At 43.8% G+C, this 14,296-nt stretch overlaps 1 protein-coding gene across 4 annotated transcripts in view; it reads right to left on the reverse strand.

Moving 5' to 3' along the window:
• Positions 1 to 1,106: 1,106 nt before the first annotated feature.
• SEMA3F (semaphorin 3F) overlaps positions 1,107 to 14,296 on the reverse strand; it is a 184,846-nt gene continuing 171,656 nt past the window's right edge. For all 4 annotated transcript variants that reach the window (XM_077326023.1, XM_077326020.1, XM_077326022.1 and 1 more), the window contains 6 exons: positions 10,852 to 10,940; positions 10,107 to 10,148; positions 9,138 to 9,295; positions 7,608 to 7,675; positions 5,569 to 5,702; positions 1,107 to 4,313 (listed from right to left, as the gene is read on the reverse strand). In XM_077326023.1, coding sequence (XP_077182138.1) covers positions 3,879 to 4,313; positions 5,569 to 5,702; positions 7,608 to 7,675; positions 9,138 to 9,295; positions 10,107 to 10,148; positions 10,852 to 10,940 — 926 coding nt within the window. In that variant the 3' untranslated portion in view covers positions 1,107 to 3,878. The remainder of the gene's footprint in view (positions 4,314 to 5,568; positions 5,703 to 7,607; positions 7,676 to 9,137; positions 9,296 to 10,106; positions 10,149 to 10,851; positions 10,941 to 14,296) is intronic.

Raw genomic sequence — 14,296 nt, forward strand, 5'->3', positions numbered from 1 at the left:
GGCGAGATCAGTTCCCCCTGGAGAAAATGGTTGCTTTGGACAATGAATTATTTGGCAATGTACCTTGCTGAGGTCCTCCCTCCCCCTCAGGATCTACCTCCCAAAATTTCCCAACCCAGAGTTGGAAACCATACATGTTAGAAAGTAATTGCATGTAAGCAATGTGAATACTAATACAGGGTATATTTATCTGAACTCTAGGGTAAGCTATAGTACATTGTCTCTACTGTTTAGATCCTAATGAATGTTTCTGTTTTATTCTTGCAAATGTAGGGCCTTCCTCTTTATTTGTTAGTTTTTCTATCCTGAAGTTTTTTCTTCTGTTGGAGGACCAACAGTTGGGTAATGCTTTTTGTAAATCCTATTGTTGCATTAATTGTATTGACAACATCCATGCATGTGTGGATCTAGATTATTTTCCCATCTCAGATGTCAGCCCTTTATTCTCTCTAAGCCCATCCTGGTTTCACCAAGAATGTTGTATGTAGGGATGCCAACCATGGGTTGGGAAATTCGGGGGGATTTGGAGGGAAGCTGGGGAGGGCAAAGTTTGGGGAAAGGTCAGTGCTCAGTAGGGATATATGATCTGAGTCCATCCTCTGAAGCAGCCATTTTCCTTCTGTAGATCTCTGTGTTATGGACATTTGTTGTAATCTTGGTAGAACTCCAGCCCACACCTGGAGGTTGGCAGCCCTATGTGGCCAGTAGGAAGGAGGCACTAGAGAATGTCTTTCCCATTGAAAGAGCTTCATGGCCCAAGTGGGAATTCAATGCTAGGATTCTCTGGCATGTCAGACATTCAAACAACTATACCACACCAACTAAATCTCATGCACTGTTTTAGCAAATTAGATTAGTGAAAGGTGGCTGACTGTATCAGAAAGGTGACTAAAATCCAAATTGTTGACAAGTTTGTACAAGTAGAAGGTGTGACAATATTTTAATTACAAATATTTGTATGCCTAATTTAAAGAACTATTCGGATTCTGAGTAATCCAGAGACTGGGTTGAAATCTTCAAATGAACTAAAGGAGTACAAAAAAACCCTAGCCCTCTAATAAAGGGACATTTTTCAAGAGTTGGAGTCAAGGTGAAAGAGTCTCAAGTTTTCAAAATCAAAGCCAGGGTTTATTAGCGTGCTCTATCCACAGGAATTTCACAGTACAGGTGTGAAGTGGCTCTGTGCTTGAATTCATCACAAGGAGCTACCTGTCAAAGGCTCCAGTTCCCTGGTTTTGTTACATTTTGATTTACAGCTATTTACAATAGTAAAGTACACACGCATCACCTGAATTGGCAGGGGAGGGGAGGCTACCTGCACAAATGATGGTGAATGGGTTGAGCCCACAGCTTATAAACTTGAAGAGTTTGTCTTCTTTGTAAGCCACAGGCTGTGTGGCCCCAGAGGCCAAAGGGCACAGAGCAGACCTTTTCTGTGTTGAGACTGTCCTTTGCAGTGCAGGTCTCAGGGGGTAAAGAACAAGAAACAGCTTAGTTTTCACTGTTGCTCATCTAGGCTACAGACATAAGGTAATTTGTGGTCATTCTACACACTGAAATGACAGTCTCTCTGGTTTCTTGTTACTAGAAATGTTAAAGGGACTCCGGTCAAGCATTACTCCATGCACAGGCCACTGTGCTGGACTTGAGAGGAAAGCCCTCCAGTCCAGCAACTGTCAGTCACAGTAACTTCAGAAATAGAAGCCATGTGAAGTTTTCCAATCTGGGAATCTTTCCAGAATTTGTAGAAGGAAAACATAGAAATCATGCCTATACCAGTGAAATTGGTCTGAAGGAAAAGGTCAAGAGAAAAAAGGGAGCCAAATGTTTTGCTACAGCAAAATTAAAAGTGGAAGGAAAACACAGACCAAGGGATGGGTTGGTGGCAGGGGATTGGGGGTTTCAAGGGACTGCTATATCTGGAGCTTGATTAAACCTGTCTTGGGTCTCCACCCTTTGACCTAGAAACTCTCCATGCTCCCAGGTATCTCTATTTGCTGTGGTTACACAGGAGTAAAGAACATGCACTGTGGACAGACTCAGAAGCACACTGTTCTTTATTTCCTACATACCTGTCAAAGGCAGACCTTGACAAGCCTGGCTTACATGAAGCCCGGTTATATCCTTTGCCATATTCAACTTCTTTGCATTGTATACAAAATAATTTTCATGAGTTTCCCAAGCTTGCCAGAGTCCATGCACACAAGTAAGCATGCAAAGTTATCCTGCTTCCTTTGAAGGCTATTTTCTTTTCCGTGCTTCAGTGCTGACAGTTTATCACACTGTTCCAAAGCACAGATATGAACCATAATTCCTTCTGCATTTTTCAAAGGAGGTTAATTCCAAGAACATCTGATGGGCAAATCCTCACCTGTACAATGAGATCCATAAACCCTACACCCCCCTAAACAATACTATTGCGTGCTTGATTTTAATCTTGTGTAGCATGGCAATGCGCTCTCCTTTATTACCACATTGAAAACTGGAGTGGGGGACACAGACCAGTGGTGAAAATGCCACAATATTCCTTACAGAGGCATACGGATATTTAAGACCCAGCGGTCCCATCACTCCTAGGTTTGTACTGCATAGTTTGATGCTAATGGGCTGAGGATCTGGATTTGCACTGAGCAAATTAATATTATTAAATTATAATAAATAACCAGGTAAGGAAACTGAGGCACTGAGTAATCCATAGGCCAGCAAAGAAGCCAAGTATTCTGATGGTTATCCAGCTGATGTCTAAACTCTTTCCATTCCCATGCTGTCTTTGACCTCGAATGTTTCTGGTGCATGCACTATGGGAGAGTAGCTTTGGTTTATATGTACATTACATCTCCCTGGCATAACATATTTGGATGAGGCCTTCACACCTGGACATCGGGCAGTGACCTAGCAATGCTGGGTGCCTAGGATCATAGTCATATTCACAATATGATACATACAGCCACCCTTGGAGGTCTGATCTATTGCCACAGGTCACCTACTACCCTTCTGTAGTGACTTCCAGTGAATGCACCTCTTGCAGAGGCATGCCACCCATGCTGCAAAGATTGAATTATTACCAATCACAACATGGTTCAACTTCCTATTGGTGGCATTAACTTGCTCTGTGCAGATGTCAGAAACTAGGTATGGATACCCTTGATGAATGTTTCCTTCTCCCTTCAATTGGTCCAGCTCATTACGTGGTGTAGCCTCCCCCCACCCTGATAACTTGACACTGAATAGTCCCCTCATAGACTCTTCTGAACCAGCGAAATGTCTGGAGAAATGAAGAAGTGTTGAAGTCTTTGTAGGCATAGCAGGAGTTCATGCATACCTCTGGTGGGAGCTCTGGCAGAGGCACGGTACCCCATTTCACGGGGCTCTAGTTGTTGCTCTGCTTGAGGTGTGACAGCAGCTTGTAGGGATGCTTTGAATGATCACAGCTTGTGTGTGATGACCAAGGCTGGAAGGCCTGTAATCAGCCATTCAGGATCCAGAGTCCAATGGAGGTTTTGTTCCACGAAGTTAACAAGGCACAGGCCTTATTATTAATTGCTCTGGCTGTCCCTGCCCCTCCCCTTCCCCATGTGTGGTTTGGGCTGGCATGTAAGAGTCGTCCCCTTTTCCTCAGTCTCCACCCCCCCCCAGTTTTTACAGTACTGTAGATAAAAAGGGGGAGGGAAGAGCAGGCCGCCAGACGGATGCCTCCAAGTTCCTTGCCATCACCCAAGGATTATGTACAACCTACAAATAAATACTGTCTTGAGGGGGAGCAAGGGCATGTTTGTGTAGATATATATATATATATTTATATATATATATTTATAGATATTTTTAATATTAAAATGGGGGAAATAAAGCACTGTCATTACAAAGTCCCTTGGTCAGTTTCATGTGTGTTGATCCGTATCTGGCTGGTGGTTCCGGCGATTCCGAGGCTTCTTCTGGTCATGCAGCTCCTTGGCTTTGAGGCCAGCCAGAGTCTCCTTGTGGTTGGAGGCCACGTGCCGCCAGTAGCCCTGGCAGTACTGGTTGATGAGTCCCATCTCAGGCTGGGTGAGCAGCTGCACCAGGTCATGGTAGTGGGAGCTGAAGGTGCCAGGTAGGCCAGCTCGCATGGCTGCTGCAGAAGGGGCAGGAGCCTCTGACTGGAAAAGCACGGCATGGACGGTTTCACTGCTCAGTACATGCAGCTGCACTTTGGCCACCGTGTGCTTGAAGTTGTTCTCAGTGGCTGTGCAGGAATATAGGCCTCCGTCTGAGAGCTGCAAGGATCGCAATAGCAGCCCCTGCTCTGTCCTCAGCACCCGTCCTTCAGTGCGCAGCTAGAGGAGAGAAGAGCCAGAGAGACACCGTTACCCACGGAGGACATTAGAGCACACTGTGAGGTGAAACAGAGCATATTATGGCAGTGACTTTTCTGGCCCTCACCCACTTGGCCTCTCTGTTCCCTCTTATTCCAAGGCTCCACCCATTAAATCTCTGTCCTGACCAGTAGCCATTACACTGAACTGATGCAGCCTCAGGAGCTGAGATGTGATTATGATTTAGGTCATTTGGTTTGGCAGGGATGCTAAGAGCCACCATAGGCCCTGCCACCCTCCCCCAGATTTTTTCTGCTCTCCCCCCCCCCCCGTCCCGACCCAAATATACATCATATGACAGCTCATTACAAGACAGAAATGCTAATTCTGTAAACTTAGGCAGATTGTAAGTGGGTGGTCAAGAAGGAATTGTGTAGGTGCTTGGTTCTTGTGGCCATTTCCTGCATTCTGCAGGGGGTTGGACTAGATGACCCTGGAGGTACATTCCAACTCTATAATTCTATGGCTTGCTGAACAACATGACCTCTGCCACCAGCCAGGTGACCAGAAATCTTCTTAGCTCCTCCTCTGCAAGGGCTTTGACCAAATAAAATACTCAATTCCCATGTTTTCATGAGGGTTCCTTAGGCCATGTCTGTACTCAGGGAGTGTACAGTTCCCTGGAGCATTGAAATCCAGCCTTTGATGGCTTTTGCTTATTTCCTTCTCATGGAGGGTTACCAGGCCCCCTTGGCCTCCAGCTTAGAATGGGGAAGTAGGGTTGCCAGGTCCAGGTTGGGAAAATCCTGGAGGTTTAGGGATGGAGCCTAGGAAGGCCAGGAGACAATGCCTTTGGAGACAATGCCTCTGGAGTCTACCCTCCAAAGTATCCATTTTCTCCATGGGAACTGTTCTCTATAATCTGGAGATGAACTGTAATTCTGGGTGATCCCAAGGTCTTACTTGCAGGCTGGCATCCCCCTTGGACAAAAGGGGGCAGATAAAAACAACACATAAAAAGTGTTTTTTGTCAATAACAAAAGTAAATATGCAGTTGTAATACCGTAACTTGCAATGGGAGCAGGAGGATTATTACTTTTCTCCTTTTAGATTCAAGTGGGTAGCTGTGTTGGTCTGAAGCAGCATAACAAAACAAAATCAGAGTCCAGTGGCACCTTGAAGACCAACCACTGTAACTTTCTTGTGGCCTTGTCTCCCCTCTCTTTCTCCAAACTCCACCCAGGTAGTACCAGCCCCATCTGTATGCTGCTCACACCTCTTTCCTCCGGTCACTGTTGTCCTTCTGGAGCAGCCATTTGATGGAGGCCTGAGGAGAGCGTGGCTGGCACTCCAGAAAGGCTGTGCTTCCCTCCACCCCATACTGGACGGCCTCTATGGTGTTCTTGCTGGCTGGAGGCAGGAAGAAAGCATATGGATACCAGATTAAAATGTGTTAAAGGGATGCCCAGCATTTACTGAGCAATATATTCCTAGCAGTGCCTATTCCTTTGCTATCACTGCCAAATTTTATCACTCCAGGATAATCTATTAACCCATAGTTCAGCACATATATTCTTAAGATGTTTCCCAGTCATCATGTTTTTTAATAGACTGATTTATAAAAGTATATACAGGAGGACTGGACAATAATCTACTACCCCTTCTGTCCATTGAATAATCTTCTTAATGAAAAACGTACTTTATTAAAGATCTAACATTAGAAGCTAGCCATGTGGGTTAAGTCTAGTAGCAACCTAGAAACCAACAATTTTTCAGGACATGAACATGAGAATCAAAGCTTTATCTATCTGATGAAGGGAACTTTGACTCTTGAAAATTTATATCCTCAAAAGGTCTTTTAGGTTCTACTAAATTCAGTTCTAACTGTCTAAAATAACTTACAAAACTTTGCTGAATAGTGCTAATTTTTATTAATAGAAGCTTGATCTGAGTATGGGGGGCTGACATGTATGTATGCACATGAATATATGTATGTGTGTGAATAGGTTAAATAGAAGAAGAAGAAGAAGAAGAAGAAGAAGAAGAGCAGCTGTTTTTTATACTCCACTTTCTGGCATACTGGAGTGCGGACTTCTAATCTGGCGAGCCGGGTTTGATCCCGCGCTCCCACACATGCAGCCAGCTGGGTGACCTTGGGCTTGGCACAGCACTGATAAAGCTGTTCTGACTGAGCTCTCTCAGCCTCACCCACCTCACAGGGTGTCTGTTGTGGGGAGAGGAAAGGGAAGGTGATTGTAAGCTGCTTTGAGACTCCTTCGGGGAGAAACAACTCTATAAGAACCAACTCTTCTTCTTCTACTACTACTACACGAAGGAGTCACAGTGGCTTACAATCACCTTCCCTTCCTCTCCCTACAACAGACAGACACCCTAAGTGTGGCAGGTGTGGCTGGTAGGCGTGGTAGGTGAGAGGACTCAGACAGGACAGAGACTGGCCTAAAGTCATCCAACTGGCTGCATGTGGAAGAATGGAGAATCAAACCTGGCTCTCCAGACTAGGGTCTTCCATTCTTAACTACTACACCATGCTGACTCTCATTTATTCCTTTATGCTGATGTTGGAATTGTAAAAGGGACAAATGCATTGTTGAAAACCACAAGAATGCTGGAGTGGATGGGCCCTCCTTCTTCAATCATGCTTCTAAAATGTTTGGGTTCATTCATCCTCCTTCAGTCTCCTTGCCCTGCTTATCACAGGCACACAGCCCACTTCCTGTTACATCCACGGCTATCCATACTCAGGGGTAAACAGTCCAAACAGTGCACAAAGGAAATCCTCATTCTGGGTTTTAAATAAATTCTTGAAAATTGATTTTAAATATTGTGCTGTGTTTAAATGCTTCACATTATTCCAGAAAATTTGGTTTCTAAGCAACTTGTATTGTTGACAAATAATGATGTGACTGCAGGAAGAAAGGTGAGTAGCAGCAGGAGAACACAACAGGAGGCTATAAGGTAGAGAAAAGAGTAATAAGGTTCTCTTAATATATCTACATACTCATGACATCTAGAAACTTGAACTTTTATGTTCAAAAGGAAGCTGAGATTCTTAAGAATTGATATTTTGCTGAATATGCACGTTTCTTCATGTGTGGAAATGTAATTGGTGTACTTATTGATCAAGGTATCCAACTCTCTCTTAACTTCCATTTGATATTTCCATAAAGCCACAGTGAGAGGAATGTGCAGGCACAAGGCTAGGAGAAGCAGAGCAAGTTGCTCACTGAGATTGAGATCTGCGGCCAAGGAGCAATACCATTTTCTGTTTCCTGTGCCAAAGGTGTTGGCACTCACCATTGGAATTGTAGCCCCTGCACTGACGGATGGGGTTGCCATGCCGGACATCCTGACGTCTGCTCCGCCTGTGGTAAGGAAAGAAACAGCTGGACAATCAACAAATACCTTGTTTTTCCCTTCCTCTGGTTCTGTATAACACTTTGCCATAGACAGCAGTAGCACTAACACCATCACAAAAGGATGAGCATTTGCAGGTTGCATAACCCCCTATAATCCACTTAGCCTTTCAGGACTCTCTCCAGCTAGTATCCTGGAATAATGCCAAACAAGTAACAGTAGTTCCAAGCCCTTCACAAGATTCCTTCTTTCCAGTGTGTATTTATTGTATATGTTACAATGGAATAATCTGCCTCCCCCTTATTATATTTGTATGAGTTAGTTCAGCCTCATCCCTGTTGGGTTCTGCTTTTAGTTTGAACCAGGGGTAGTCAAATTGCGGCCCTCCAGATGTTCATGGACTACAATACCCATGAGCCCCTGCCAGCATGGACATCTGGAGGGCCGCAGTTTGACCACCCCTGGTTTGAACTGTAGGGCTTTCCCACATTCTCAGTTTCCTTGCCTGTGAGTTCCTGTGTTCCAGCATATCTCTCTGCAGATTTAAACTGCAGATTTTTATATCAGACATAAAATGATGCAATACCAAATCAATTACCAAAGGGAGCAAAACACAGAACAGACTCCCTCCCATAGACAGCATGAGCCCACTTATCCAGAAACCAGTTGCTTCTATCTCTGTAACTTCTTGCTAATCAATGGATGTTGTTTTGAACACACCCATCTCTGCTGTCTGTATATAAGAGGAGGAACATTGACTACCCTGTTCTTGACCTGCAAGTAAACGGGAACCCCACAGCGGCCAAGGATCTCTTCACTTTAAGGCTTGAGCTACATAAGGAGAATGAAATAAGAATGAGGTGGTAGAACAGACTGTATTCAGAATGCAGAGAGAGATCACATTTTTTTTAAGGTTCCCTGCAGGGGGTTGGACTAGATGACCCTGGAGGTGCCTTCCAACTCTATGAAGCACTATAAATTATCACACTTTGTGATCCAGCTTGCATTTCACTATTTTGACCAATGTGCGGAAAAGCCCTATGATTCTAATAGCTTAACACAAACAGAAAATTAGTACTGTATGGAGCAAGATTCTAGTCCATCCATTTGCTTGTTGTGCTGGCTTTCTATTTGCAAGCAGTTTCTAACATAAAGAGCAATCAAAACCATAATCTCCCCAGTGGCTGCCAAACATTTTTTCTGCCTGTTCATTCTGCTGCATGCATAACCAGACTTAACATCTCCTATCTACCCAGCATAAATCCTTGTTAGGCCACCTCAGAATGCAACTTCTGTTCAACTAGTTTCTCAAAATGTCCCCAAACTCAGTCAAGTCAACCCCAAAGCTGACTTTTTCTAGAAATAACCCCACAATGACTCCTGTAAGACCTTCCTGGAGCCATCTCAATAAATAGCCTTGTGTTTGAAGTGAAAACCCAGCCCTGTCAATCCCTCCTAGCCTCATGGTACCTCTTGGAGGAAGCAGAATATCTGGAGCAGGACTTGCCATCCCAGGCACAGTAGGGGTCCCTGGCCAGGCAGCAGTCAGCGCAGGCTTCCCCATATGCATCACAGCGATGAAGAGCCAAATGTGTCACCCCAATGGCTGAAGACACATAGAGCTGTTGCTGTTGGGGCAAAAAAGATATCCTGATCTCTGAGAGTATGCCAACCTTTCTCCCACAATGTACCCCAAATAGGCTTGGTATTAGGGATGCCAGCCTCCAAGTGGGACCTAGGGATCCCCTGGAATTACAGGTCCAGACTACAGAGATCAATTTCCCTGGAGAAAATGGCTGCTTTGGAGGGTAGACTCTGTGGCATTGTACCACACTGAGATCTCTGTCCTCCCCAGGCTCCATCCCCAAGTTTCCAGGAGTTTCCCAATCTGGATCTGGCAACACTACTCAACCCCCACCCCCATCCCCTGATGGTGGCCAAGTGGGACCTGGCTGTCCTACTTGTGATCATGGAGGGATTACATCAGAGAGGGTGGACAGAAAAGCCTCCTTGTCCAGTTAAGCCATAATGGCAACCCACCCACTATCCAGGGTTACCAAATTTCTTGGCATTACAACAGATCTTCAAATTATAGAGATTACAGAGAGTTCCCCTGAGGAAAATAGATGCATTGGAGGAGGGGACTTACAGCATCATACCCTCCCCAGCCTGCTCTTTCCAGGCTGCATCCACAGATCTCCCAGAATTTCCCAATCTAGAAAGGGCAACTCTATCATAACCATCTGTAGTGGGTCAAATTGCATTAGTTGAGGGAAATATCAGAATGGGGAAACTTTTTAAAATTATCTTTTTTGTGAAGACTATATTGTTTAGTCAGAAAACACCCCTTTCTCATTTGAGATCTAACTAGATTTCGTCTAGTAATCCTTCCCGGAAGTGATGCATACCTCAGCCTTTACCAGCATGTTGAAAACTCACCCTTTTGGAAGAGATAGTCATGGTCTTGATGTGGACTGGAACCTACAAGGAAACCACATGACAGTAGTTAATGAACCTCTTAAAAAGGAACAGCTACCCCTTCCACAGAGGAAAAGCTCAGCCTGTAGGTTATCTGAAGGCTGTAGTCTGTTCTTGGGGCTTTTATCTTTATTTATTTAAGTTCTATTTTTATCTGTTTCACTTGGAATTTTAATTTATTGTTTATTCTTTTTGTCCTTATCTTGTTTGGTGGTTCACAAGTTAACACTAGCTTGCTTTACTCCTTTGCTTCTTTTTCCTTGTTAATTGGGTTGGTGGAGATAACTTCTCAGTAAGAGAAAGTTCTGAGTGCTTGGCTGAAAGTTGATTAATATTTTAAAACTATTATTTCTTATTGGTAGTTATGAGTTGGTGATTTGTGCTCCCTTTGGCAGCATGTATATGCAAAATTTGCTTCATGGAGTAGCAGCAATCCTGGATAACTTAAAACAGGAATCTTATACAGTATCTTGAAGTTTAATAAAATTTATTTCAGCATAAGCTTTTGTGAGTCAGAGCTCACTTCAAGCGATCCGTTCATCTGACAAAATAATCTCTGACTCACAAAAGTTTACATTTGAATAAATGTTGTTAGTTTTCAAGGCAACAGTGGATTTCTTGTTGTGATTAATTTTGCTGTTGTGATAGGTGAATACAAATTAACACAGAACCTAGGCTGAGGAACTTATGCTCTGCACAGTCTTACCTTGAACACCTCCACCTCTTCCAGCATCAGTTCCTCTGTTTCCATGTCATCTTTGGGCAGAACTATAACCTTCTGCACTGTGCCTTGATCTGCAACATAAGCAAGGGAACTTAGCAAAACCTGACTTTCTCTCCCCTTTCTCTCTCTGACGCTTCCAGTTTGCCTCATGATATTTAAATTAGTAGCAGCACTGCTAATATTCTCATCAAGCAGCTATAAAAACCTGTTGGATTGCTTCTGTAAGAGACGGTGGGCCAAATCTTGTGTTACATTTTCATAGATCAAGACCCTTGCTTATATTTTGCAGCAAAATAACAGGTACCCTGTTGTTTTGGTTTTCTTTGCTCAGGAAAACCACTGAAGTGATCAGTCACCTGATATAATTTATTGGAATAAAAGACACAGAAAATAAATTCAGAATACTCCCTGTCCAGCTCTAGGATTTTGAAAGACATCTTCAGTGGGGAACCTTAACCAGGAAGAGGCAGGAAATTCTCTCACACTGCCTGTGGCTTTCTTAGATGCTTGTAGTAAGAGAGAAAGGTTAAGTGTTTGGTGGTTACAAGGCTCTGACAAATGTCTGCTCTTCTCATCTGCTACTTTGGCATGGCTGAACCTGCACTATTAAAATTCTCATGCTGCACCTAGGAGTTTTCACTTTTGCATGTGAAGTAGTACTAAGAGAAGTAATTCTATAACTGGGCATATGTAATGTTCTCAGAAGGGAGTGTGGACTTACTGCAGCATTGAAAAGACTATATTCACATTTTTGCTTTTTAGTGTTATATTTTGAAACTGGAAATGTTCCTAATCCCAGGGAGTTTTCATATCTTCAGAACTAGTTCTGGTTAGTTCTTGGGGAAATCTTGTAGTCAGGGCCAATTAAGACCCTGTATCCCTTCTCAAAGAATCATAAATTTGGAATGCTCCATAGAGGCCATCTAGTCCAACCCCCTGCTCAATGCAGAATCAGCCTAAAGCAGCTATGATAAGTATCTGTCCAGCCACTCCTTAAAGACCACCAATGAGGAGGAACGCACCACATCCTTAGGCAACTGATTCCACTGCTGGACTACACTGACTGTGAATCCCCACCCCTTGGATATCTAGCCAGTATTATTCTACATGTAGTTTAGACCCATTATTCTCTGCTGCCAACAGACACCATTTCCTGCCCTCCACCATGTGACAACCTTTCAAATCTCAATCTCCTCTTCTTCAGGCTGAACATTCCCAGCTCCCTCAGCCTTTCCTCATAGGGCTTGGGCCCCAGACTCTAGATCATCCTCGTCACTCTCCTTTTTGAAGTGAGGCCCCCAGGACTGTACACGGTACTCCAGGTGGGGTCTGACCAATGCAATGGGGTCTGTCGAAATAGCCCTAGACTGCATTTGCCTTTTTTACCATTGCATGACACTGCTCATATTTAGTCTACAGTCCACAAGTACCCCAAGATCTTGTTCACACACATTGCTACCCAGAAGTATATCTCCCATCCAGTATGCATGCTTCTCATTTTTGTATCTCAGATGTAGAACTCTGCACTTATCCTTATTGGAATGCATCTTTTTGCTCACTTTTCCAGTGTGTTCACCTCTCATTGAACACCATCCCTTCACGTCATTCTATAAACCTCACTTCTTAAGCAGAAATCAGTCCTCATTATCAACCACCATTGCCACTCAATTTTCTCCTTATCTCTATTATTCTATTATCTGTTCTGTCAGCTCCCTTCATCATGTCCGTTGAATGTAAAATGAAAGCACCCAGAGCTAATTCCCTCATTTACATTTTTGTTCCTGAGGACAAGAACTGAATAGAAAAGTACATTCCCGTTTCCTTAAATCTTAACAAGGTGTACATTTGAGCTCTGGTGCATGGCCCCTTAAAACAATCTGCAGTAGGAAATGAAAACGAACTGGGCTTCTGCTTCTGGGTGATCTGGGGCCAAGGGACCAAGCCCTATGAAGATAGGTTGAAGGACTTGAGAATGTTCAGCCTGGAGAAAAGGAGGTTGAGAGGGGACATGATAGCCCTCTTTAAATATTTGAAAGGTTGTCACTTGGAGGAGGGCAGGATGCTGTTTCTGTTGGCTGCAGAGGAGAGGACACACAGTAATGGGTTTAAACTTCAACGATATAGGCTACATATCAGGAAAAAAAATTCGCAGTCAGAGTAGTTCAGCAGTGGAATAGGCTGCCTAAGGAGGTGGTGAGCTCCCCCTCACTGGCAGTCTTCAAGCAAAGGTTGGATACACATTTTTCTCAGATGCTTTAGGATGCTTAGGGCTGATCCTGTGTTGAGCAGGGTGGTTGGACTAGATGGCCTGTATGGCCCCTTCCAACTCTATGATTCTATGACTCTATGATGCACATCCTTTAGGCTTCTGCTTCTGGGTGATGTACACCCTTTAGGCCCGTTAAGAAATGAATGTATCCTGTACTTGGGCATTGGTAATCAAATATTTTATTTACTTATTTAATGTTTTAAATATGAGCTGCCTTGATTCCACCCATGGTGACTCACAATACTTCAAACAGAGCTTACATCATTCACTAAAATCTAATAAACTCAGTAGTACGCATGTCCAAAAAAACTGTTATGTTTCAGGTTTGAGTATATTGGTTGCAGAAAATATTGGTATTTCCTGATATTCCCAAATCCAATACCTGAAAAGCTGAATTTGTTCAGCTTTGAGGTATCTTAAGGGACTGAGATCCACTTCAATGCCTCAGTACCAGAGCCCACCAAACAGCTGATGCTGTGGGTAAAACTCTCTCTTCAGGATGGGCTTGGCGTCTGCTAGGGCCCCGTTTTGAACTGCCCCCCTGTATCGCCCAATAGACAGCTGATGCTGCACAGAGAACTCATTTTGCAAGGTGGGCTTGGGGTCTGCTGGGGAGCCTGGTTTGAATCCATTAATGGGCAGACATTTTAGAAATACCTTTCCCTTCCATCTCTTTAGAAGAGGATGAGCAAAAGGGAAGGTTTAAATGGCTGTTGACCATTTAAATGTAATAGCTGATGGGCAGACCCATCAAGCTGCTAGGTTTAAATGGCTGGAAGCCATTTCAGGGATCCATTCCACTCCCCCCCCCCCTTTCTAAATGAAGGGAAGCAAATGGAATTACTGGAATATTCCAATTATCCTTTTCGCTTACCTCCACTGGAAGATGGAAGCAAAAGGAAGGGTTTAAGTGGCTGCTGGTCATTTAAAGTTAAGAGCTGATGGGCAGACCTGTCAAGCTGCTAGCTTTGAATGGCCAGCAGCTATTTCAGTGATTTCTTTGATTCCCTGCTGCTTGGAAGTATTTTTTCAGTTCAGGTGAACTGAATGCTCATGCTTACAGGCTGACTCAGTATGAAGAAGCTTCATGTGATCATTAATTCATTTTCTAGGTAAAGGTAAAGGTTTCCCCTGTGCAAGCACCGAGTCATGTCTGAC

This window comes from Paroedura picta, chromosome 3 (genome assembly GCF_049243985.1).
Source record: "Paroedura picta isolate Pp20150507F chromosome 3, Ppicta_v3.0, whole genome shotgun sequence".
NCBI classification, from domain to species: Eukaryota; Metazoa; Chordata; class Lepidosauria; order Squamata; family Gekkonidae; genus Paroedura; species Paroedura picta.